Source organism: Anser cygnoides, chromosome 1 (assembly GCF_040182565.1).
Source record: "Anser cygnoides isolate HZ-2024a breed goose chromosome 1, Taihu_goose_T2T_genome, whole genome shotgun sequence".
NCBI classification, from domain to species: domain Eukaryota; kingdom Metazoa; phylum Chordata; class Aves; order Anseriformes; family Anatidae; genus Anser; species Anser cygnoides.
Genome location: NC_089873.1, coordinates 66,064,076 through 66,091,244, shown reverse-complemented (window position 1 = coordinate 66,091,244; position 27,169 = coordinate 66,064,076). Strand labels below are relative to the sequence as shown.

The following is a 27,169-nucleotide window of genomic DNA, read 5'->3' as shown; positions in this document are numbered from 1 at the left end:
CTGGCTCCAGGCAGGCTGCAAGAGATCCAGAGTTCTGGGACAAATAGCCAAAATCATCTTTTTTTCTATCCAGACAAAATTTTAGGTGGAAAAAGAAGGACATGTCCAGGGACACCCAGATGAATAGCAGCCTTAACAATGCCAACTTTTCCGCTCCCAAAGTTGTTTACACCCACAATATTAATTGTGGTGCCAAACTGCAAGGAGATTTGGGACTCCCTTAAACGTGTGGTCTTTATTGGGAAGGCCAAATGAAATCATTTTGAATTATTAGACACGTTAACAATGCCTAAGGGTGCCATATACAAATAGCTGACACCTTTAAGGACTGATGCAATGAGGATGGACAAGAACATGAGGTGAGGGTGGTGGGAGGAAAGGTCCTTTTAGATGTATCCAAGGTAGAGCAAGTTTTATTACTGGGCTAGAAATGTATAGTATCCCAGGAGTGAATAGCTCACACATTTGATCTGATCTTGGGCTCAGTCCAGCTCCCACTGAAGTTTAATGGGAGTTGGATCAGGCCATTTCACTCACATTTTTTCCATGCATGGAAAACTATTTCCGTTACTTTGAATTACAATACCACTGGCTTTGGATTTTATATAATAAAATAAATCTAAGCCACTGTTTATATTCCAAGAAACTGCATTCTGGGATGCCAGCAAATATATTGCCTGTTGGAGTAAAAAAAATAAAATAAAAACTGGACACATTGGTTTAAAAAAACAACAGCTCCTAATTATTAAACATAATTTTTCTTCCTTGTGCTTTTCTGGAGTCCTCAAATATTTGAAGTATGAAAGGTACATATAAATTCTTCTCTGGTGGTTGAAATGGTGGAATCTGTAAAACTGCAATGCTTTATAAGAAACAGAGGTTTAATATAAAAATAATAATCTTCATGACTGCCTCTTTGCTTATTGGCATATTTTGTGCATTTTAAAATTTACAGTTAAAAAAAAAAACACCTTGGAATGTCAGTAAGAAAGAGGGTGTACATTAGCAAACTCTTGTATTTTTGGGACTGGCTTCTCTTGATTGTTCTCTGACTGCAAATGAACTCTGCAGATGCTGAGAGGCGCAGGAAACGTCTTGTGCTAGGAACAGCATTTGTTCCCTGCTTTATGAATTGGATTCTGCTGAAATTCCAAAGTGGTAACACTGATTAGCAGGCTTTGGTGATGGCTTCTGTCCTACTATGATTTTATTATACCCTCACAGTACCAACGAAAAGCACAGAAAAGACTCCCGTTGGCGGCCATATGCCCACATTCTGGGATCATACTTAACTGCGGATAGTTTATACTGGGGAAGAGCATGGCCTCCAGACTCTGAAATACAAAGCAGCAAAATAAAAGACTCCCCAAAAGAATAAAACAAAAATACACATATACACAAGCAACAGAGGGAAAGAAATCTCATGGAGGGGTGTTTAATGTTAAAGAAAAACTATACATCTGGGACGGCGGTGAGGAGGATTTAACAGAACCGAACAAGGTGAGCACCGCATCCACTTCAAAGAGGAAGGACGGCAGCAGCACGAGGCGTGCTTATGCAGTCACGCACGTGCAAAACTCCTGACCACTGAAAAAATACGAAGTATATTTCCTTCACAAATGTCCCTGGGCACCAGCAGCTTCTCCTCTACAATGACAAGTTAAGTTTCAGCATGGGATTAAAGGAGAAAATGTTCTCCCTCTTGTATATAGCCATGTAGACTGAGCTGGACAGATTTCCCCTTTGTCCAGGCGGCACCAAGGAGCTAGGGGATGGCTTCAGGTGGACTCCCAGGCTGTGCGCCAGCCAGCCACAGATCACACCGTCCTTCCTCACAGCAGCATGCAAACCTTCCACCACCACGTTGCTGGCTGTCCAGCATCCAGGAATGGTTTACAAGACTCTGCATTTTAAGCTGTATTCTTGTGCATGAGCCTTGGCTAACTTTCCCTCTCATGTGACAAAGCCCTTCAGAGGATCAAGAATTGTTTCCAAAATCCCCAGTGGGTTTAGTGGGGCAGCAGGGCTTGAAACTCAGATTACCAGGTCTGCCATGCCTGGCTGTAATCTAAGATGTCCAGTAACAACACAAAATACTGAGATGCAATGCCTAGATAGCAGAGAGCACCCACCCTTCTCCTTCCTGCTGATTTTGTGTCTGTAATGAAATGGCGGTGGTATGTGTGTGTGTGTGTGTGTGTGTGCACATGTGTGTGCAGGGGGAGTTCGATTTGTCAGCACCTCCTTAGCCTCTCTGCCCTACCTGAAGCCTCCAAGGGGAGATGCACTGAAAGACAAACTCCCCAGCAGAATGGGAGGGATGGCAAACCTGCCGGCCTGAGGGGGGAAATTTCAAAACCAAAATGTGTCTTAAATAAGCTTCTTTAATTATTATCATCATCTGTTTATTTATACAAATATAAAATATATCTATATAGATTTATATAATATAGATTTGTTGCTTTGGTGGCTCTTTTCATTTACAGACGTACTGGTCAACGATCTCTGTGCACTTTTTACACTTGACGTAACAGCACCAATGGAACTTGCAGTGGCAGCGCTCCACCTGGACGCTCTTGAACTGGTCGTAGCCCCGTCCGCAGCACATCAGCTCGCACCCATCCATGCCCTCCGAGGTCTTGTTGCACAGGCGGCCCTGAGTGCCCAGCGAGCCGGTGGTCTCGTTGCGCAGGCAATAGTCCGGGCTGGGGTCGACGTAGACCAGGTCCTCCTGCGTAGGCATGTTGAAGCGGTTGTTCACCAGCTCCAGCTTGCCCTTGCGACTGATCCGCATGGCGGCGGCGCTGTCGTACTTCTCCTTCAGCAGGTCGCCCACCTTGCGGAAGTCGGCCAGCTGCAGCCAGCAGGTCTTGAGGCTGCAGGAGCCTGACACGCCGTGGCACTTGCAGGCCACGTCCGCCAGCTTGTACACTGCCTGCGGGGAAAGGAGCGCGGTCAGGCAACGCTGCATTCATTCGCGCTACGCCGGCAGCTGGCATTCATTATAACGAATTCATCAGCACATTTTCATAACTGCTTTGATTATCCCCCCATTTCTGTTGTTTCGCCCTTCAGCACAGACAAAAGTCTCCTCTTCCTCCTGCTGCGATCCCGTTTGCTAAATATTTCTATGTGTGGTCACATTGCCTCTAACCAGAACTCCCCCACCTTTTCCTTTGGCAGATTGCTAGCTTGATGGCACGGCCAGGAACAGGAAAGCCCTATACTTGTGTTTCTGGAAATTCCCCACATCTCATGGACCACCACACTGCATGTTTTTCCCCTCATAGCTGATACAAGGGAACACCTGGGAACCTGTTCATTTCCTGTCAGCTAAAACAGGAACTGATGCTATCGCTCTAGAAATACATCTGCATCCTTTTGAAACAAATCCATGGAGCCTTTCCCCCTCTCTCTGCCGAGGATCTTTTCTCCTGCGGTTCCCAGGGGAGTCCTTATTTTTCAAAGAGCAAGGAGCAGAGATGGCAGTGGAGGTGTGAGAGATGAACGCCTTCACACGGACACAGGGCCACTCACAGCTCTTCGGTCCCTCTGCTTGAGGAGCAAGCCCTGGCTGCAAATCTGCGCCATCTCGTGTCCACATACTCCACTACACTACAACCACCAGCGCTACACAGGAGGACATACAAGTCCAAAAAGCAAACACAACCTTTCACTGCCATCTTTTTCTGAGATACTTTAAGCTCCGTTTTCAAGAGGTTTATGGGAGCTGTAGATGCATCATACCCCTGAAAAGGCAGCATCTCGTGCAGCAAGGCAGAAAACCAAAATTAACAGAGTCTCAAGAATTCAGGCTAATGAGTGTTAAACCCTCAGTAGAGCAAGTATGCAATGTAAAGGAAAACAGTCCTTCCTCCCGCACTAGCTGGTAGGAGAGAGAGAAAATAAAAAAACATTTTAGAATAACAAAGCTCAAAACCTACGAAAACAAACTGAAGTGCAGGTCAGGTTTGTTCTTTCCATTAATTTCAGATACAGGTTCCACACTACAGACTATGTGAGATCCTGTCAGCACCAACAGGAACTTCCAGAGTTTACAAAGTGAAGAGCTGGCACCCACATTCAATCAGAGCTACCAAGTGTTACAGCATTTGACTTCCAGAGCTCTTTATGCTTTACGTATGAGGCTCACATCTGCTCTCCCATGGCCATCCTGCCTCTTGCACGTTTGCAGGGCAGCGCCTCTGCCAGATCCCACATGCCAAACAGAGCTATTTGGCATCGGCTGCAAAATTAGCGCCAGCTGTATCTGGGGTGGGGTGATCAAGAAACGTGAGAAAAATAAGGATGTTTTGAAGGAGACGGCAATACATCTAGCAGGCTTTCTGCTGAAAAAAAGATAGCCAAAGACTGAAGCTCCTTTTCTGTCTCACTCACTGACACCGAAGAAAGTTTCCCAGCTCTCTGCATTCACTTGCCAAGGAGTGGGTGATTAAGGCAATCCTACAAACAAAACCTTCTGCGTATGACTGCATTCTGGACCAGCAGGGAGAGGTCAGAGTTCTCCTGAAACAACTGGTTGCTCCCGGTCTAACAAACACCTAGTGCTTTTGACAGCTAGTGAAGATTCAATTGGGCTTAATGGCTAAATCACATGGAGGCCAACCCAGCTCCCAAGGAAGTCAATGGGCTGAGTCCTTAAAACAGAGAAGCTTTAGTTCTGCTCCTTGGAGCTCAATTTACTGAGGCAATGCCTCACAGCACAGTGTAACAGCTACGGGCTGGGAGTTAAGCGCTCGCCTTGGACTGAACTGTAGTTGCAGAGGACCAACCACGCCGTTACTTAAGGACTCCTGCTGTACTACCACCAGACAGAGCTACAGCTGAATTTCCCGAGGCCCAGACACTTACTATATCCTCGCTGCATTGCCAGCCTGCTCGTTATAAGCTTGTGTTAGCACTTTTCGGTTATGGTTCTGTCAAATCCCAGGCCACTCATGCCTCCCTTGCCCTTGCATATGTTTTTATAAAGTATTATGATTCTTCCTAATCCTGGGCTTTGTTCCTTTAGAAAAACACTGCAACTCGATCCCTCTCAGCTAATGTCATGGGACTGAGTTCACTCTGGCTTGGCTTTAAGCAACTGATGCTCAAAACATCTGGCCCATGTGGGTAATAGCCGTGCGGGGGAACGCGAGCCCTACCAGTTATCACAGGTAAGCATGGTGCCGCTCAGCCCCCCACAGCTCCCACTATCAACGTCCCGCGGAGGTAACCGCAGCTTTACCCTCTACACGGCTCTCCCCCTCGGCTGCCTGGATGGGGAGAAGGCGGAGGAAACCGGAGAACTCCTTTCTGACTGGGCGAGGGTCAAGGTAAAGAATAACAGACCCCACGTGTAGTTCTGAAGGCAGGGCCTGATCGATGGCTGTGCCACTTAAGCAGGTTGAAAATGCCTCTAATGGAAAGGCTTAAAGCCCTCTCCCATAAGCCCAAGTTCTCTTCCAATTCTTTTCTCGCAAGAATGGGAACGGGAAGAGAATTAATGGGGAATTCCTATGTGGTCAATTAGCCAGACCCCCTTCCAGGCTTTTCTGGCACTGGGCTGAGTGACTGATGACTGAGGCCTGCCATATGCTGACTGGGTAAATAGCGCGGAAGGACTGACTGCCACAGCCCGCCAGACAAGGGCAACAGATAAGGAACGCGGGGGAAAGAAGAGAGGGTAGTGGAGCCCAACTGGAAAAAAAGAGACAGATGGAAGGAAAGAGCATATTGAGATAACAGCCAAGGTAAATAAACAAGGGCTATAAAGCCAGGAGCACTACTACAAGGACTGCGACGTGGAGTGAAAGGGTGATGGGGTCAGGAGTGCCTGAAAGCTACAAGGGCTCGGCTTGCTTCCGAGCCCTGTCGGCTCCTTCCAAGAAGCACTGAGAGCAGGGACAATCTTCTCTCCTGCCATTAAAGCTCCTCTGGGTTCAAGGAGAACCATCTCACCTAGATGAAACCGACTGGGGGCACCTGCCAAAAATCAGAAGACATCGTCAACTCAAACACTGGCCAGGAAGTCAGGGCAAGGCTGCACGAGGGACGGCAGCTGGTGGTCACTTAGCAAATGCTCACTGCTGTGTCTCCTTCCCTCACCCCTTTCTTGCAGCACCGGTTTCAGGAGTATGGAGTTACACATGCATCTTCCTACTCCCAAAACCAGAATCTCAGAAGTGAAAACTTAACATTTAGGAATGTAGGACTAGACGGGGCCTTCTTGGTTACTAAGTACGATCTCTTGCTATTGTAGGCACCACTTCAAGTAATGTTTTCCTTAAAAGTATTGAGTGCCCTTTTAAAAGCAATTTGGTTTTCAGGCACCATTATTCTGATCACTGTTTCAATGATAAAGTATCTTTTTCTAATTCCCAGCCTAAATGTATTCACTTTATGCCCATTTGCCATTGTGCCAAATTGGCCTTTTGCTTAAAAAGTACTTTTCCTTCCCTATTATTTCTCCCACTAATACAGACATCAGTCACATCCTCTCTCAGCTTTCACTTTGCTAGGCTAAACATGGCAAGCTATTCTAGCCTGCTTTCTTAGGAAAAGATTCCTATCCCTTGGGTCAATCAAAACAACCCTTTTCTAGTCTGAGGTCATTTTGCTTGGGAATATGAGAGCACACAATATTTTGGGGCCTTACAAGATCTTAAAACAATGGCATTAATATTCCCCTATGTCTTTCAAAAAGACTTTCCCTAGTACATTCCAGGATATTTGCCACCTTATGAGCCACATTACATCTGCAGCTGGCTGCTGCATCCAACTCTTTTCTACTTATTTCCTAATGACTAAAAACGTTTTGCATACAAGACCTTGAAATGACGGTCTTAATGTTGTTTTATTGGATGTCACTAGGTGCTGTACAAAATTTAGATTCTCCTCTATATTCATAATACCTGCCACCTCTGCACCGTCAGCAGCAAATTTCATCGGCCCATTCCAACTCCTGTGTCAAGGCCAAGAAACAAAAATATTAAGCACTGGCCTTCAAGCAAGTCCTTGAAGAATTCTGCTAATTAAGCTCTGTCAAGATCAATATGCATCCTTTCACACAACTTACTGACATCTTCCCTTAAACCAGTTTCTCATTCATCCCACAGTTGCCGTATTTTTCCTTATCTTTTCCAATTTAACCATGTGTTTCCACGTGGGAAATACATGAATTGTCTCACAGAAGTTCATCTAAACGAGACCTATTGGATCTGTTTTGCCTTTCAGGAAATCAGTGATGTTCTAAATGACCAAGTGATCAACCTTTGAGAAATTCTTGTCAGATTGTTTTCCTTTTTGCCTGAGATGTCCTTTCCCCCACGTCCTCCTGTAAACGCTGCCAAGGTCACACTGCCTGTGCTGCCAGGTGCCAGCTCTTTCAGAGAGCCAGAGAAAAAAAATGAGCACTCCCTGTGATTTGGGGGCTTCAGGCTTCCTGATTTTTGCTTCCATCTTGGTGGCAATAATTTCAATTTCCCTTCACTGCCATGTCAACATATTTTTAAGAGACAAGAGCAAAGGCTGCCCTGTACTGGCCAAATATGATCCTGACCAGACAGCCCTGGAACCTGTAGCAGTGCCATCTCAGAGCTGCCTCAGGCCAGGTCGATTCATATTCATCTCCTTTCCTGATCCCAGCATCTCCATTTCTCACTACCCCCAATTCCTCATCCACTCAACCCACTCCAAAGCCACTTACTCCAGAGCCCTCCATTCTTCCAAACCTTTGCTGCCACCATTTGACTCCCATCTGAATCATTCAATCCAATCCTAAACACCTCTCTGTCAGCAGCCCCCTGCACAATCCCACCCATCCCAGGTCTCCTGGCCCCAAACTTCAGTACTCGCTGCTCAGCTCCTCTTTCTCTACCTGTCTGAACACAACAGCTGCCTCCTCAAGCCTTCCTCACCTCCACAGGGTACCAGCATCATCAGCCACTGCCTGCCCCCAGAGCACCGTGCCTGGCTTTCCCCAAAAATACAGTCCCAGGGGGATTTACAAATCTACACCGCAACCATTGACTCCCCTAGGCAGGAGTGCTGAGGACAGAAGACATCTCCGCTGTGCAGCAGACATATGGCACGAGCAACACCCCATTCTGCCTTGAAGCCCCAGGTAAAGCACTCCTTTACTTCAGGGACCAAAACTACTCTGTCTTTAAACTCAGCCCCATTCTCAGTGAATAGCAGTCTCTTCTCTTCCCATCTTTTCCAATTCACTAAGTTAAAAAAAACTTTTGCTATTTCTGTTACTACCCTTTGCAAGGTCTGACTCAGCTTGCTTTTTACTGTTCTCACTTCATCTTTACGCTTCTTGAACTCTAAGACAGAGCATTTTGTTATTTATTTGCTATCGGTTCTTTTTTTTTTCCCATTCTTAGTAAGCTCTCAGTCTATTCCTAATAGCTTCTCTGTGGTAGTTATTCATTCAGTGAGGTCTGGATATTCTTCCTACAAGCTTTTTCCTCTTGCTTGGCATGCAGAATTGTAATGGCTTTAGCATCTTTGACTTGAAAAAGTTCCAGACCTCCTCCACATTGAGCTCCTCAGCTGAGTTTACTAACCGGCTCCCTTAGTTTATCAGAGTTTGTTAATCCACAAGCTTAATTACACACTGGTTTAGAGTTCCATTCAATTTAATCTAAAATGACTTCTGTTCACCTAATCTAAGGTTATTTTCTAAGGCCATCTGTTCTCAGCGTCTACCAAAACCAACCTTGAAATAACATTGTCTTTTGCTGGGCCCTTAGAAAAGCTTTTGTCCAGGTCCTGCACTAACTGGAGACAAAGAAATCACCTTGAGGGTCTCGTCTGCAGAGCCCAGAGAAGCATGTGCACTGTAGCACTCCAAGCACAGCTTATTCAACTTTCTGCACTGTCGTAAAGGCAGGACAGAACTGGTTTTAGCTGCATCCCTAAAAAAGGACAAAGCTTTCTTCCATCTAAAACCATGCCATAGTTAGAACTCACAGCTCGGTTTCTTCCCCGTATAACAAGAATAACACGACATGGTGACGTTTTAGCCACGCTGCAGAGCAACTATCTTCTAACTTGATCTTCTAATTAAGACGTTGCTACAGTTCAGCCGTCCATCAAACTATTGGTCATTTTCTGTCTGTGGTTCTCTCAAGGCCATAGGGCCAGCTGATAAAAATGCTGGTAACACATTCACTTCCTATTTTACACAGGACTTGGATTTGTAGTAATCCAAGTTCATGACTCCAGATATACAAGATGTTCAAAGTACGTAATGTGGCGAAGAACGTCCCATTTAGGCTACTACTCCATGGAGGGACGGTCATCCTTTCTAAGCAAACGCTGACCCTCTGCCCTCCCAAGCCTAAATAAATAAATACATAAATACCCTAACCAAAAACCACTGAGTTCCAGAGCTTTCAAGTCCACCATTTTCCACCTCCTGCAAGTTTACCTCAGTCTGAGTTTGCAAAAGGAGTATGGAGTACGTGCAGAGCCTCAACCTGACACATCAATTCCACAATCAAAAACCAGAGCAAACATATCTGGTGGCAAAAGGAAGCTGAAATTATATGCAGAAAAGCAACACATGAATGGGAAAGGGGAAGATAATTCAGTAACAATTAGAAGTTCGAAATGGCATAAAATTGCTAAGGAAACTAAGGATATTAGTTAAGAATGTGTAAAAGAGCAAGGCTAACTACATCTAATAGGATTTTTTAATATGGATTAGAAACAAAATTAACTTTAGAAAAGCTTGCTACTAGAGAGGAACGATAAAATTCTTAAACATTCTGGGAAGAAAGCAAAAACATTCAGGCATTTCTTCCTACATTTGGAAAGAAGCAGGGTTATAGAGTTGTACGGCATATGAATGATGCTACACCTTCCAGGCTATTAATCACCGAAGGAGGAATTGCATGAAAAGCAGATGCACAGACACTGAATGCATTACAAGGGGACAACTTCACCTATGTTTACGGCATCAGTGAGACCAATACCAGAACTCGACAGGTAATTTTAGTACCTGAATTTTAAGGGATACGGGAACTGGAAAGGGTACGCTGAAGTGATGCAAAAATGGTTTGATGACTGTTGAAAACATCTGCAAGCTAGAAACACTTAAGTTCTCAACTTAGTTTGTCAAAACAAAGAGTGGTGAATAAACCGCAGTAGCTAAATATTTCTATGGAGAGGAGATTCTGTTTACTAAGGGGTTTTTCAATCTATCTGTAAAAGTCAGAAAAAGAACTGACTGGAAGCTGATGCTGGATAAATTTAAATTACAATGATGCACATTGTTGAAAGAGTGAGGGTGACTAATGACAGTAGCATGCTACAAAAAGAGGTGATGGATTCTCCACCTCTAGAGGTCTGCAGATCAAAACCATGCATCTTCTCAGAAAAGGTCTGTTGCCTTGGTGCAAATTATTTATTTTGCCCAATATCAAGGTGTCTAAGCAAGGTGTAAGTTTAAGAGACAGCCAGGAAGCTTGATTCAATGTTTGCCTTATATTCCCCAAAATCTTAATGATGGCAGTAGAAAAAAACTCCACATGCCAACAGACTGTCCTCTTTACCATCACCCTGTCCTTTTGGCAGCTCTGGGAAGCACATTTCTGAGACTTAGACCTGGGAAGTGGGCTGTTAGAGCACCTGGTTTATTCAGTAAGGGCTTACATGTCTGCACACGTGCCATCCAGTATCTCAAAAGACCCCAAACTCACTGGCTTTAGCTGTCAATGGAAGCCAGCCTTTAGAGCTGGAACATCATATTGTGCGTTGTCTGTGCTATCCGTAAAAACAGAGGAAATGAGACCATACACTGTTTCAAGGGAGTTACTGGGGCACGTCTGGACTGTCCCTCACCAAACCTCCAAGGAACGTGACATCCAGCTACCTCACAACCTCTGCATCTGCCCCTCAGAAACAGGGAAGGGTCAGCGTTCGTCTTACCCTGCGACCAGCCTCGTTGTTCTGCAAGTTCATCAGCATGCGCGCCTGCTCCTCTGAGCCTCTCACGTAGTTCTTCTCCCGCTCCTTGGCATCCACAAACTCCTTGGCGAAGCGGTACCCGTACTCCACGTTATCCCCGCAGCCACCCCACAGCCAGTCTCGGGGCAAGTCCTTGGGCCGGGCAGTCCGGCTGCAGCCACAGCTGGAGAGCTCTCCTTCGCGGCAAGCCCGGCTGATGGCGTTCACCACCCCGGCAGCACTGACGGCGTAGGTGAAAGCAGTCTCTCGGCTACCTGCAAGAGGACGTGAGGAGGAAATTAATAACAGGCGAATCCCTTCTAGCAAACAAAACGCGCGTTAAGATGTAACCAAGCAGGCTCAGGACAGTGGGAAGTGCTGTGCCCTGAGAAAGTGCATTAAAACTAACTGGGTGGCCAAGCACAGGAGAACCACCCTGCTCTGGTAGAGGGGGAACTGCCGTAACACATCTCTCTTTTGTTTTCATTCCACAGTAACAGCCCCAGGCAATTGCCTGCCCAGTGCTGGCAGTTTGTGTGTGACCAAGATCAAAAACCAATTCTGACACACACCAGGGAAGGGGCTGAGATTCCTGATATGGCCTGGAGAAGTATCCTTGGGAAGAACATGTTCTCCGTGAATTTTTAGGTGCTGCTCCTCAAAGGTTATTATTTTTTTTAATTTTATGTTTGTCCATTTAAGAGCCTTGGAAGCCCTGAGCCTTGCCCAAAAGAAACAGCACCACCATTGGCAAGGACTGCTCAGCCTCTTTCCCTTTTCTGCCTCAGGTCAACCCTTCAGCATGCTCCGATTCTAACCCGGAGGAACCTCTCAAGCAACAAGAGGGTTATTCATTTGCTGAAAATACAACTGCTGCCACTGAACCTGCCAAAAATCGTCGAGAACAACTGGTGAGGTTGGAGCAGTGCAAGGGGAGCGTTCCCCGCCAGCCAGATACCTCTCTATAACTGTTTCAATCCAACTGGGACAAGTGCTTTTTATGGGCACCTCACCTTCAACTAGTTTCACTTGGGTTAAATATGTCCAGCTGAGACTTGATTCAAGATAAACTGAAGGAAACCATTTTTACACTAAAACGCCAAGGCAGAGGCTCTCCCGACACCTACAGAACCGCAGCGCTGGAAGGAGTAAAACTTTCCCATGTAGCCAGTAATAAATGAAAAGACTTTCCGCTTGCACGTGTATGAGAGGCTGCCCTGCTCGGAGGCCAAGCCGAGCAGCTGGAGCAGGTCTCCTGCTCCGTTCCTGGTTCAGCCCCAGCCTGACCGGGGCACCAGCTTAGCCGAGAACGTGGCACGAGGCCAAGCGTGCAGCACAGTGCCCCGGCTGGAGAGGGGGGAGGCAACCCACACCTGCACTATCACCACACGCTGTAATAAATACCTAAACCAACACCTCCAGAGTCATCGTGTGCGTCACCACACTTCCAGGTGATAAAGGAAACAACTGCCAAAGCTTCACTGGAATAAGCAGCCCAATCCTGAAGAGCTACATACACCAAATCCCAGCAAGAGGTGACCTTTGGATGCTCTCGAGCAAATTAGGCTGACTTCAGAGGGCAGATGCCCCAAGAACAGTTTGTCACCAGTGCTCAATGCCAGCTCACCCAGCAGGACCCAGCTGATGCTTTTGGTATGCTCCTGTTCCAATTTGCATGTGCCGACAACCTGCAATTATTAGCAGCTTATCACCAGCTTAGCGGTAATGACCCAAGACAAAGGCAAGGCTGTGAATGGCACCCACCTTGCAGAACAACTTGTGGTTTATTTATTTTTCCCTAAATGAGGGCTGTATGCTAAGGGCTTCTGCCATGTGCACGAGGACTGATAAAATGCCAGGGGGCACACAGCAGAGAAGGGAGGGCCTCCCTAGCAGGTCATAAGGAAGAGGACTATGCCCCCAGAACCTTCCTGGTCCAAGAAGTAAAGAGGAGTGACTCCTAGTCAAGATAATTCAGCTCAGAGGGGACGTGTGGTCCTTCTGCAGCAACCAGTGTCGAGTTTTTGCACATTACATGCAGTGCTAAGGTAACACCCAATGTGCACTTTACCACTACCGGCCTGTGCCCATGTGGCGGGAGCCCTGTGGCCGTACCAGCCTTCATACTGACTTGACCTGAATCACACAGAGGAGCTCCCAGGGTTGCACTTTGTTCAGAGAGACTGCACGACTCCAGGTGCTTAGGATCCTCACAACTTGCTTGCGATTCCCGTACCAGACGTGGAGGCTGGATCTGCACTTTCACTGCCCGTGCTTTAACCACCTCCGTGTTTCAGATGCAGCAGCACCACAACCCTGCCTGCAGTCCCTGGGTCTGCGTAAGGGGTTCAGGCTGGCGGTGGGAGAGGCTGAAACGAGCAGCAGTGGTTTTCCTTCCTCGCTGCGCTCGAAGCGGAACAAACCACGGTGCTCAGCTGATGTACTTCTGGTTTGGGAGGCAGGATCGGATGTGTGTATGGAATCCCATGCTAATACAAAGCAAATTTGTAGCTGGCAACTGTGGGCTGACACATCCTAGCTTTCGGTTAGATCCCTCACTGTCTTGTCTCTGCTCTCCCACCACACATCCAGCCTTGAAAAAGTGTTAGGATGTTAGCTCAGCTTCTCAAAACTCACCCCACTTCCACACCGCTACGCTGTCATCTCAGTGCTGTGTTTTTCCCTAACCTTGCGGTCACAGCGAAGGTCTCCTGTGCGGTGGGTGCCCTGGGGGGGTGGCGATGCCCCGGGGGGGCTGCAGCCCTGGTGCTGCCAGGTGTGGGAGGCTGGCGGTGGGGCTGAGCGCGGGGCTCTGCTGCCCTCCTCCGCCTGCCGCCGGCCGGGCATCCACCCAGCCACTTGACCTTCCAGAGCTGGGAGAAGGAAAGGGGAGGACTGACCCCAGAGGGGAGACCAAAGGGAAAGAGATAAAGATGTGTTGCTCTAACTTTTTTTTCAATGGAAAAAATGTAGTTTCAAATTATTTTTTTTTAATTCCCTAAAGTTTTCCTGTCTGGAGGAAAAGTATTTCTCTTTGTTCTCATCTTTTAAGACTCCTTTTCTCCTTTTTGCATTTGAAAAGGCAGAAGAGATAAAAATCTTTGGCTCCAGAAAGGACTGGACTAACCTGGAAACCCCAGTCTTGCACTTAGGATTGTGCTGAAGGAAATTACAGGCTGTATATTCTCTTCTCCCCCAAGAAAATACTAACACTACCTTTTTGGATGCTCTGTCTTCTCCCACGTAAGCATAGAATTTAGGACTGTATCTGTATGTAACTTACAGATGTATATATACACACATACTCGGTCTAAAATCCGTATTGACAGGGCAAGAAGCAACTTCAGAAGGATAATTTTTGTACATCAGCAGGTATTGTTATTGAATAAGGCAGAGGGCATGTCCAAAAGCTAAGGGCAATTCTCACGATAATACAAACACTAGGAAATATCTGTTAAAAAGAAGCTGACTTCTGTGCTACAGATGCCCGTGCAAAATTTTTCTACCATTGGCCTGCCTCACCTCTATAAAACACACAAAATGAAGGTGTAATGATTAAACACAGACCAAGCAGGTCTCCCGTTTCTGAGCTGAGCCAAGCTCTGTGAGGTGGAAAGGAAACGAATCATCTAGGTTTCTGAGAGAACGCTCTCCCGAATTTCTCCCAGGCTTTGGACTTGGCCAGGGCAGGTTCTCCTCCCCTCCCATAATCTAGAGCAGCTCAAGAAATCACGTAACATATGCCATGCCTGCATCAGTGGGTGGGCAGCCTAAGGTTGTTGGCACACTACACACCTTCTGGGTCCTTATCTCCTTCCCCCCCCCCAACACGTCTCTCTGGCATGCCTTTGCACTCTCGCAGATATTCTGGTCTCCAGACCCTTCTTGTGCTGCTGGCACGGCGTACAGCAAGAGGGCTGTGGTCCAGAACTGGGGCTTAGGGGTTGAAAACAAGAGACAGGCACACGGTGTGAATGAACCCGGGGAAGAATGACTTTATAGCTGACATGACCTGAGAGACTGAGAGGGTTTTTCTTCTCTAGCATGGAAAACGGACTTGCTGAAGTGATGACCAGTGCCCCATTACAAACTCAGAAAAAGTAAAACCGGAGGCGGCATCCCCCTCTGCAGCACCTTATCGCCGACTTAGACAACAGCGGTGTATCTTCATAAGCCCTGTAACACTCCAGGCCACCTTTGGTGACAATTCTCTTGCACTGGAGAACAAACATCACCTTCTGAATGTGCTCTGACTGATCAAAGTAGGGGTTCTAGAGGAGCCAGATTCAAAACTCCTTGCTAGGATAGGTTTTTGAACAGGGGCAACCACAGGCCATCGCCTCACAGACACCACCATCAGCAGATCCCTACCAGAGGTCCAACAGTACTCCTAACAGGCGTGTACACACACAAACCAAACAGCAGGACTACTGGACACAACCACCACATAACCACAACGCCTCTTTCCTCATCAAACCCCAAATCTACTCTCAATTTAAGCTAACGGCATCAAATTAGTTTTAAAAAGGAAGTATCATCTGTCTTCTAATATCCATGCTCTTCCCTTCTTCTCATACACCCGCTGATCCTTCCTGGCTGCTTTTCATCCTCCAGCTCTGATCTTTATTGTCCCTTCAGATCACACTTCTTTTTTTTCTTTTTTTCAGCTTTGGACTTACCCACTTGACCGAGCTGGGGCTGCAGGAAGGTACTTAAGAAGAGGATGAGGTTTGCTCTTTTCATGCATCCTTGTGGGGTCACTAGGATCTCTTTGGGAATCTGAATTGTGCCCCATTCTTTGGGATGTTAAGTTACATGGGAGGGAGGGAGGGACGCCAGAAGGGAGAGATGGAGAGGTATTGCTGTCCTTTTCCTTTGGTGGCTGAAGTTTCAGTGTTTGTACCCTGAAGCACGAGTTTTAACAGCCTGGGATTGCACAGAGCCTCATCTGGCCACCACTCTTGGTATCAGAGAGCAAGAGATCAAGGATGCGCAGATGCCTTGGATGTGCATCAGCAGCTGAAAGTATCTGTCAGGAAACAGCATTTCCCAAGGGAGCATCCCAGGGAAGCAGGGATTTGTTGGGGTGTGAGCCGGACAGATGGGCAGAAAGGGAGGAATTGAATGGCTCTGATGGGCTGGATTAGGGATTCTGAGAGACAGAGCAGCACGTGCAGAAAAGTCCCTGAAATTCTCCAGGATGATGCCACATAATTTCAGGAGTGAATGGAAGCGATCACAGGACTCAGTTACCCCAGTGCCCTATTGCCTTGACACCCCAGAGGCATTAAAGATGCATCTCCTGGTGTTCTGCTCCCCGTGCAGCTTTTTGAGAGTGAGGCCAGAAAGGTGTAAGCAACGCTGGGGGCAGCTGGGGCCGCAGGAGGTCTTTTTCCATCCCCTATTAAGTGTTTTCCCCGACCTTACAAATGAGGAATAGTGCTGGCCCTGGATTCTTCATTGAGAGCTTTGTGGGTGGGAAACAAAACCCCACCACACAAAGGCTGGTGCGTGTGCGTGTGTGTGTAAGCGGCTGTTTTAACACCTTTTCTTTATTGTCCTGGCTGTCGGACACATCAAACCGAGCCCGGATTTCTCAGTTTCTTGCCATCAGATGATTGCATTTCAAAAGGAGCTGGGACAATGCGGCTAGGTCACACCTCAATTCAAGTGCAGCAATGGCCTGTCAATGCGCCTCTTTTGGCCAGCAGGGCAGGAATTATAAAAATCCCTTCGGTTTACACAGAAAACAGAAGAAAAGGGAGGAGGGGGGAGATCCCAAGCCAGGGAGTCCATATTTCCCACATCTCAGGGCTGCATTCCCTGTCCAAGGGCACTCCAGATGCTGGGAACGATAACATGGGTCCATTGTTCCTGGCTCCAGCTTCTTCCCTCCCTACCTCTAAGCAAGCACACGGAACAAAAGCAGCCCCCTCGTCCTGACCTCCCCACGGCCCCCCCAGGGGGGATGCCCCCTGCCCCAGCTGCGGTTCAGGTGTGCTGCTGCCTCCACTCAGGTGCGGGCAGCACCAGGGGATGGAAAAGCTCATTAAAGGGAGTTTTAGGAGCAGCGCTAACGGGGCTTGGCTCCCAAACACACATTTGAAGGAAGGCAGAAAGCCGCAGGGGGGACACCCAGCGTGCCCCCACCGCTGCTGCCCCACGCTGGGTGCTCCTACCTATCTTCATGACCCGCCCGAAGACGGAGGTGTTGTCCACCGTGCTGCAGTTCCACCTGCGCTGCCGGAACTGGTACTGGCACTCCTTGATGGCGCTGCGGGCCCCCTCGCCGATGAACACCATGTGCTCCTGGTAGAGCTGGCACAGCTTGCGCTGCCCCGGGGAGAGCCCCGGCAGCTGGCTGCAGACGGGCTGAGCGCCGATGATGTACATCTCGGGCCTCTGAATGGGGTTCATGGCCAAAGACCTGCGAGGAGAGAAGAGCATCCAACAGGGGCTGCCGGGGGAGGCCCGAGCACCTTTCCCCGGCCTCGCACCCGAAGGCCGGACGCGTTTCGCCTGTCAGCTGCCTCCCTCCCTCGGTGCTCAGCCAGACACGAGCCCTTTCCAGGGCTCGGGCGGGAGGAACGGGGCTCCTTCGAAACCCGAATTTAACCACCCGGGATGGGGAGTGGGAGCAGAGGGAAAGCTCGTCTCTTTCTCCGCAGGAGGAGAAAGCGGGCTGCTGCTTCGTGCGGGACCGCCGATGGGCGATGCCTCCAGCACGGGGAGGTTCCCGCTGTTTAGGGGAAGGGGCTCCGCGGCCGCTTTTGGCAGCGGATCGGAAACCTTACCCAGCCTCTCCTTACGCCTCCCCCCTCACCCAGAGCCCCGCACAAAGCCCCCCTTGAAACTCCTGCGGGAGAGGGGCCGCGTCCCACCTCCCCAAAAACCAGGGAAGGGGCAGGAGAGGGAGGGGGGGACCTCGCAAGAAGCGAGCAACAGCGAAAGAAGCCCGGGACGGAGCAAGCAGCCAACTTCCCCAGCCAAGCCCCCTCCCCGGACCGGCCCCCTCCCCGGCCCCCAGCCCGGGACAAAGGCTTTTCGGGGCTGCCCGGCGCCCCAAAACTCACCACCAGGAGCTGGCGTCGGCCACCGGCGAGGTGCAGCTGCAGAGGAGCGCGGCGGCGAGCGCCAGCCTCGGCCCCGTCATGGTGGGCTGCGGGGGGCTCCGGCGGCTCTGGGGCGGCCCCCGCGGAGCCTGCCGCCGGGACGGGGCGCCCTGCGGAGAGAGAGGAGCCGAGGAGAAGCCCTGCAGCGGGGCCTGCGTGCGGCGGGGGCGCGGCGAGCACGGCCCCCTGCCGCCGGCGGCCGCCCCCCGGCCCGCCCCGCCGCCCCCTCCCCCGGCCGCGCCCCCGCGACGGCAGCCCCCGAGGAGCCGGGGCCGTGCGGGGTGGGGGGGAGATGTGTGGGGTTTGGGGGTTATTTTTTTTGGGGGGGGGAGGGGGGTGCCCGGCTTTGATGTGCCCCCCCCCCCCCCCGGTGCCCCTCGGCGGCAGGTGTGCGGGGAGCCGTCGGGGCGCATCAAAGCGGCCCCGCCGCCTTTGTAATGCAGGGGGCGGCTCGGAAATGTCGCCCCCCTACACACACACACACACGCACACGGCGCCCCGAAGTGGCCTTCAAAAGCAGCCCACCCTCAGCCCCGCGCCCCCCGGGCAGGGGGGGTCATCGGCCGGGGGCTGGCAGCTCCGCCTGATGGCTGAAGGGGCTGGGGAGGTGGGCGAGAGGAAGGCTTCAAAGGCTCCCCTCGCCCCGACGCCCCTCTCCACTCATCCCACCGGGGACCGCGAGGGACGCAGCTGCACCCGCTCCATCCCCACGCGGCCTCCCCCCGCCGTGGTGACCCCACAGGCAGGCTGGACGCGGGGGCCCCCGGGGGTCCCCTCCTGCGTGGCCCGAGAGCGGCGAGCAGCGCCCAGCCCTTTCCTTCATTTCGCCTCATAAACACCGCCCGAGACGTGAATCACCAGACTCGGCAGCTCAGGCCGCCGAAGTATATTTTCTATCGAATTCCTCGCGCCCGCCACGGTGAAATCGCGGTGTTTGTTTGCAGCACGCTCCGCTGCCGGCCCCGTCCAGATGTGCTGTACCTGCAGCTGGTGGCCGCCTCACCTGGCAGGCAGATGTGCGGCCGCGAGCGCCAGAATGAGCCGCAGGACAAAAAAAGCCTTGTGTGACCCGCTGCCTCCACGGGAGGGGAGCTTTGCCGCTCGGGCACAGCAGGATCCACGTCTGAGGAAAACAGGGTGACTTTATTCACATCTTCCGTAGCCTCCCTCTCCCTCCTCCCACACCCCTGAGCGTGACGGAGGGATGGCGAGGTGTGTGTGTGCATAGCCACGCATACGTGTTTGGGGTCTGTTTCTATAGGGAATAGGCAGAATGGAAAGTTTATCTCTGGGAGTCTGGGGAGGAAGGAAGTTGTGTATGGATGAATGGCTTTTCCATGACAAACAATGAGTCTGCACAGACACGGCGTGATGTCACCTAAAGAATTTCCAAGCCAGCCTCAGATACAGAAAATCTTTTCGCTGGCAGAGAAGAGCACGTGCCACCTTTCCATTTCAACACAGCCAGAAGGAAGGATTAGGGTGAAAAACAAAACAAAACAACAGAAAAAGACCTCACTGTCTCACACACATATACAAGGCACGCACCATGTAAATGAATGACATGATGGGAGAGGCGTACCTCCGAGCTTCGCCCTCACCACGTCTCCTCATGGGTACTGAGAAAGGAGTGAGGAGCAGCAAGGCGTCCCGTGTCCCTGCCGGGCAGGAATGCCACATGGCACCTGCCGATGTGCTTCCCGATCCTCACGGAGCACAACGTGGATGTGCCATCAGCTGCCACGGTCAGCCCACGGCACCAAGGCGTCATGGAACTGGAACCCCCCCCCCTTCAGTAAAGCCTGTGAGATGCTCACGTGGAGCCTGGTCTAGAAACACACAGCATTAAATAAATATCTCAGTTATTAATATTCAAAGGCAGCTGATGATTAATGACAGCTAAGCGCTGTGAATACTACTAGCAGTGCCCCGACCACCAACAAGCACAAGCAAGGCACATTTTCATCTTATCTTGAAACACGAGACACAAAAATTGCTGTACTGGATAAGATCACTTATCCAGCCAAGCTAATATCCTGTCAAAGGCGGCAACTGAAGGAGATGCTTCAGTGGAAAATGTCTGAAACTGAATTCCAGCTCAAGTCTGCCGCTGGCGAGAGTGGCTGTGGATTATGGAAGTGAGTCGTCTTCAAGGTCCTGGAAATAATTTCTTCACTGACTGTGTTTATGACTCCAGATAAAGTGGTAATAGCAGGTGAGGTGTTGTTGCAGGCGTTTTGCCTCAGCCAGCAACTTCCAAACCAAAACCAAAAGCTGCAAAGTATTCGGCCGGTGGTCTGAAGAATGCCATTGATCCCCCTACCTCCACAACTTTTTGTTTCTACCCGCCCTGCAAGTCTTTAAAATGAGATTTTGGTTCTATAAATAAAAGGCCTGAGTTACATTTCAAGCCCCAAAGCAGGGCTGACTCAAACAGCTTTGGCAAGGGTGTTTGCCAAAGCAAGGCTGGGTGGGCGACGTCGGTGAAATTTTGCGCAGAAGAGGGCTGAGGGGCAGGGGGCTGCTGGGGGGCTGAGATGGAGAAGGTCAGCAAAGTGCTGGCCAGGAGAGGGTGGTGATCCTCTACGACTGCCTGGGGTGCTGGGAGGGCCAGCAGGACTCGGGGGTTCAGGGGAAGAAGGCTATGACTCCAAAACCACTGGCTGCTATTGCTTCTGCTGAAAAAGGCCTCATCCCACTCTTTCGGGGGGGGAGGGCTGGCACACTCAAAGGTGGTGGCGAACCCACTCTGCATCTGGTGCTTGCACCCAGAGCACTGAGGATCATCAAACAGGGAGCTGTCACCCGCAGAGGGGACATGAACCTCAGCCCTCAGGGTAAAGGTCTGATGATCCCCTCTCAGAGCAAGCAGCAGCGGCAGCAAGCCTGCATCTCAGCAAAGCCTTGGCACCCTGCAGCATTCAAGCCCCTGCTGCCCTAGGCAACTGTCTCCTGTGCTGCCGAAAATTAGTGCCCCAGTTTTCAGAGGTGACAACCGTGTGTGAAGTTTGCACATTGAGTTTTCAAAGTCACGCTGACGCGGCTGGAGAACGATTGCCACTTTCCCAACGCGGTTCATGCCGTGTGCGCCGGAGCGAAGCTGCAAGGCTCCAGGAAAGAAGGGGAGGTCGTGTCCATGAGATCATTCCCAAAGATTTGGCAGACTGTGAAAAAGTTGAACCCTGGCTGGAAGACAGCCCCGATAAATTGGAAACGGAGAGTTATTCACGCAAACTCCTTGTCCTATACTTACTGTTTTTTAAATGTTTGGGATGTCCCCAAGTGCGACACAGACCTTTACTGAGTGCCGTAAGGAGAGTTGGAGGAAAATGTAAGTCTCTTTCCATGCAACTTAAACGCTCACCATTTCTGCATCTGGTCCAGTTTCTCCCAGACTGGGGAGAACTGGACATGCATTCTTCCTGTTATGATCAAGAGCCTCTTTCAAGTTCCTGTTTATTTTTGCAACTTGACTGTGGTTCAATGCCTGTTTCTCATGCCTTGCAACATCCAGTGCATCCAGAAACATTTACTGCTCTCTCCCTCTAGACTGACATAAGGCACTTACTCAAGATGGGAAAAATATTCACTTAAGTAGAGTCTCCTCTACTTGAGGAGCCAGTAGAGATGCGTAGGGAACCATTCCCAGGAAGGAGGGTTTACATGTGTCAGTCCCTGCCCTCTGACTCGCGCGTTGACAGCACTGAGAGATGCACCGTACTGCCCTACCACACGTCTGCTTCTGGCAGCCAGGCTTGGTTTTAACCACAGTTCTTACTAAGACTTCAGGAATCTCATTAATGTCACACACCTGCCCATTCAGCTCAACCAGTTTTAAAGGGAGTGTAGTTTTTTTTTTTTTTAAAGAAATCCCTTGAAGCTAAATTGCAGCCTTCACCCAGGAGCCCACACCATCTTTCATCCCCCACCCCACGCTTGTTTGGGATTGTGCTGCTCCCCTGCTGCTGACCCTTAGCACTGTGCCACCATGCTGATTTCTTCCACATTTCCTGACCTAAATGTGCTATTTCATTTGTATCACGATTATTACTAAAACCAGAAGTTAGAGTCACCTCCGCAGGCCCAGGCCCAGCTGGGGCGTTACAGGTGGTGTGATAAAACCTCCTCAAAGCATCCCAGCACATCAGTCCTTCAGGCCTGCCTCTTTGTCTTGACATTGACTTGTTGCACACTGTCTGTCTCCGCTGGAAGGGCAGATTATTCCTGTCTATGTCCCGCTTGTTTCTTTTGGTCTTTATGAGCTCAGTTTTATCTTCTGATGTGCTCACGTGCTACCTTCTTCTGCATCTCATCACCTGTCACCCTTGCTGACAGATCCAGATTTCCTTTCACCGCTACCTTGCTCTTTCATTTTTCCATTCCTCCCCTGGCCAATGACATTCGGTCCCACTGCCACCGCGCCGTGTAGAGCACAAACGCCAAGATATACCTGCCAGTCTCAGCAGCCCTGGCGACAGCCGTCCCTGAAGGGCTGGACCAAGGAGAGCAAGAAGGGAGGAAGGCAGCAAGAAAAGCAGAAGTACTAAAAACAACAGAAGAGGCCAGATGTTAAATCTTTCTACCATTTGAAACCATATTTAAAAGGATGGTGATTCTACAAATAAAACAGCTTCTCATTAGCAAAATAGACAGAGCATATGTAAATCCTTATGAACGCTGCCGCTCACCCCACAATACTTCACACACCAGGCAACGAGCTCACCTGGAGCAAGACCGTCACACCTGCTACAAAAAAGGGGCAAAATCCAAGGATAAGCCGGGACATGAACATCCTATCTCCCAAGGTGGTTCTGTACTCTTGGAGAGGCGAAGTCCCCGTGCTGAGCCAGCCTGGCTGCTGGAGACCTGCACCCGGTGGTCCACAGGAAGGTGCAGGAGACTCAGCCACAACCTGTGGAGCACCCGCAGCAGCTGCCTGTGCTGAAGCAAGATCAGCTTCACTCTGCTGTAATGCCTCGTGCCTGAGACTGGGTTTGGCCCAAATTTTGCCCTTTTTGTTCCCATGACTATTACAATCCCAGGGTGTATAGTGCTGCAGCCTTTGATGTCAAACCAAAACCTTCCTACTGTCATTTATTTACATGGACAAGCCTGTATGAAATTAGACAAGCTCCACTACACATAGCCATAATCTTACAAATGCATGTATTTAAATAAAGTAGAGCAAGCATTATCTTGGCTTGGCTGTTCCATGGCTTATTTACCATGCACGCGATGTCACTGTTTACTTGCCAGATAGACACCCCATCTCAGCTCCTTAATTCGTACAAATATATAATTTCTCCCTCAGAGCTCCCCAGGCTCCTCGGAGCAGACCCAGGAGGCCTGGGTGAGGATGCCCAGGCAGGGTGAGGAAGCTCACACTGGTGCTCTCCAGCTCTGCAGGCTTCTAGGAATGAAGGAGTCCAACCTCTGCGGCCATCCAACCAACAACACCTTCCACAAGCGTTCAATTTACATGGAGCATTAGCCGTCTTAGATGGAAGAAGACATGAGGCAAGCAAAGAGAGGAAAGTGCATCCCTCCTTTATTTGTTTGCCAGGGGCCAGCTCGGGGAGCTGGTGATGGCTGCAGGATCTGCAAGAGAGCAGAGAGGTCTGGGCTCAGATTATGGTACTCACAAACAGGTATGTTGGTCCTTCTTGAAAGTCAGGCAGGACAACAGGACAAAGTTCTCCATCAGCATGAGCAACATAGCAGTGAATGGCAAGACAAGTCAAAGCCACCTCTCTGCGGAGGTTTCAGAACACGCCAGGGGAAGGCAACAGCTGGGTGACTTTAAGTATTTTCCTCCTCACCCTGACCTTGCGAAGCCCAGAGCACCCTTCACCCTCCCCAAGGCGGTGTGTAGCTCCCCCAGTCCCTCCCAAAAGGATCTATGTCTCTGCATCCCACAGGTCTGGACCTCATTTTTGCTCCGAGTATATTTTCCTTTTCAGTTTGTCCCACGCTCTGGAATAATTACATTAACTGGCAAAGGCAGTTGAGAATTTAAAACACAGATCAGCTGCTGCTGCAGTGGTTCTTAGCTGCCTTGGAGTGAAAGGCCAGGGGAAAACACAGTTACTGCTCAGCCCTGGACCTCAACGTAGGTCACAGGGACCGGATCCATCCGACTTGGATCAACAGCCTCCTGTCAGCCCCTTTTATTAAATCATTACCAGTAAAGCTTGATATAAACCTTTCCAAAGGAAACAGTAAGCCATGGAATAAATTCTAATCAGATTTAATTTCTCTCTCCTTCCTATTCATCTTCAAAGATGTTCTTATAAAGTCCAGTCTAATGAGAATAATATTAATGATCAGCTCTTCCTCCACTCTAGAACTGCCAGGCACCACATATTAGACCCCACAGCACTAGCAGACACTATTTTTTCCCTTAGCTTATATGAGGGGCAAAAGAGGTGCAGGAAGGGCTGGCTAAGAGGTTCAAACCAGTCTGTCTGGTGCAGATTTATCTCCATTCAGCAAAGCTTTAAACCAGGCGCCTAGAGGTGAGCACACACCTACCCCTTCTGCTGAACCAGGGGCAACATTAAAATATACTTTCTTTTTCCATTCCTCAGACCACCAGATACTTCTGCCCTCAATTAATCATTGTTCCTGCTCAAGTGCAGTGCATTCAAAGCCACAAGTAATAAACAAAACATTTTGGGAATAATGTCCCAGTGAACTGAATCATCTACATAGTTATCGCTGTTTCCAAAACAAAGAAAAAAACATTTTCCAAGCATGCTTATTAAGTTTGAGTATTAAAAAAAATGCAGAAAATGCTGAAACTATATACAAAGCACTATCTATATCAGAAGATTACACCAATTTAACCAATTTCAGAACGTATCTATCTTCTCTACATCACATTTCCATCCAGGGTATCCTGTTAATTCTGGATGCAACAGATTTAAGCTAAACCTGCTCAAACTGTCTCAGAAATAGACTAGACTGCATATACATTTGTATGGAAAAGATCATTTTATATCTCACCCTTATTTTAGCACCAGTCACACATGTACAATTCTAACTGCAGGAAAAAAAAAGTGTCGTGTCTAGGACTGTTTCTAAAATGCTATTTTAACATCATTACCTTCTTAAAGAAAGAGTTTGCAGATAAAAACGCTCAGCAAAATGTGCATTCATGCAAACTTAATCTGAAAAAGTTGTATCAGTACATCAATGTTGTGTAGGTTAGTTACCCTTTAAACCATAAGCATAGCCTTCAAAAGTAAGATCTGCACTGATTTAATTAAACTGTTGAGCTAAATCACTACTTTTTTTTTTTTTTTACTTTTTTTTTCCACTTTAAGTGGATATTGGGAACAAGGAGCTGTGCCTCTTTTTGGGAATACATTGTGTGATCCCATAATACAAACTTTTTGAGCATCCTGAAAGCTGCTTGTTTTATGTGGGGTCCCTGTCTGCAATCTCACCATGCAAAAAAGCTGTGACTCCTTCTCCAATTTCCAGTCTGAATGTATTCACGGTCAGCTCACACCCATTTGTTCGTGTGCCAGCTCGTCCCTTCAAGCTCAGTACGCCAAGACTGAGGCTGCAGCCTGACAATATGGTCCTGCTGGCGGCATTACCGGGGCAATAAATACCTCTCTCCCACCTCCGGGAGTTCATCCCAGCCCTGTGCCGCAGGACACTGCTCTTCCAAGGAGATGGCATAAGCAGATAGAAGCAGATCTGCAGCTATATACACAGATCTACATCAGCACTAGTCCCAGGCTCCCGTCTGCCTGCCCCTGTTCCTGTACCGGTACTGATTTTCATCTGCCCCACAGTGAGCAAGGACAGGGCATTAAAAAGGTTCAGAACTGAACTTACAGAAAGAAAACACTGTTTTTTACTTAATTTAATTGCCTTGGCTGGTTGACAGAGTGGGGCAGGAATGTGTGGCTGGGGGCCTGAACGGTGACAGTGCCACTGTCACCCGATGTACTCGCATGGAGCCGTGCCGAGACTGCAAGGACAGCTGTATTCCTTGGAGGTTTGGGGATTGTGGCTCCAATCCCTGACCAACTTCACAGCACACAGCCAGGCTGAGGCACAACCGAGTGCCTTTGGAAAGGGCACTGCAGAGAAGCTGAGCACCAGCATCTTGGACGGGAGCTACTTAGCCCAATATTGCTACCAAAGCCCTTTGTGGTATCTGTCCTAGGCCTGATGTGCAAGAACATGATAGTAAACACCACCAACAAAAAATAATTAAATATAAATCTTAAAAAAATAGTAACAAAGCATTCAACTGGAAGGCGCTGCTGTAAAATCACCTACTTGGAACAGACGAGGTTTCCAGTGTAGCAACTAGCATTTGCTGCTTTGTAAATCCTTTCCTGAGCAAGAAAGAGAACAGAACTGGAAAAGTAACCAAAACCACTGGTGCACTTTACTCGAGTTTATTCCTTTTCAATGACTTTGAATTTGACTCAGTTTTCAAAGCATATTATATAGATATTTTAACTGCCAAAGCTATCCAAAAGCTTTCCAAAAAAAGCTATGTGTTTTTTTTTTTTCTTTCTGCTTCTCTCCTCAGCATGAACTGCAATGTGACATTTTTGCTGCTGGTACAGACACTAGAGCAGAACTGGTCTTCTCCTCCCACAGCTCTGCTGGCCCAGCAGGGCTATCAAAAGCAAAAACTTGCTTTGTATCAACAAAGAAGCCAGCATGAGTTGCCACCAGGCTGGCTCTCCACCCATCCTGAGTGTTTCTGAGTGCAGCGCTACCCTTTGCACATCCTGCACTCCACTGGTGGGGGCTTTATCCTCCCAAAAGCTCAGCTTCAAAATGAGGAATCCGATTTCAGAAGTGCCTGTGGAAAACTGAGCCTTCCCTTTCCTGCTTTTGACACAAAAAAAATGCCATAAACCACCAGAACCAAAACTCCAAGGGTTAAATCCTCTGGAAAACGTGGGTGCTTATCTAACACCTCATCTACTCAGAAAGTGCTGTGCAGGATGTACCCCAGGGAATTTGACCCTAGGCTGCTCTGAGCATCTAATCCGCAGCACCCACATTTAGCAGTCCCTGACATCCTGAACTCCAAGTCACCCTGCCTGCAGCAGCTGTGGCTG

At 49.1% G+C, this 27,169-nt stretch overlaps 1 protein-coding gene across 2 annotated transcripts in view; it reads right to left on the bottom strand.

Annotated features, from left to right (window-relative positions):
* Positions 1-1,419: 1,419 nt before the first annotated feature.
* The window catches only part of WNT5B (Wnt family member 5B), a 71,679-nt gene continuing 45,929 nt past the window's right edge, over positions 1,420-27,169 (bottom strand). For both annotated transcript variants that reach the window (XM_066990282.1, XM_066990281.1), the window contains exons 2-5: positions 18,033-18,181; positions 17,139-17,386; positions 10,942-11,234; positions 1,420-2,935 (exon numbers count right to left, since the gene is read on the bottom strand). In XM_066990282.1, coding sequence (XP_066846383.1) covers positions 2,477-2,935; positions 10,942-11,234; positions 17,139-17,386; positions 18,033-18,112 — 1,080 coding nt within the window. In that variant the 5' untranslated portion in view covers positions 18,113-18,181 and the 3' untranslated portion in view covers positions 1,420-2,476. The remainder of the gene's footprint in view (positions 2,936-10,941; positions 11,235-17,138; positions 17,387-18,032; positions 18,182-27,169) is intronic.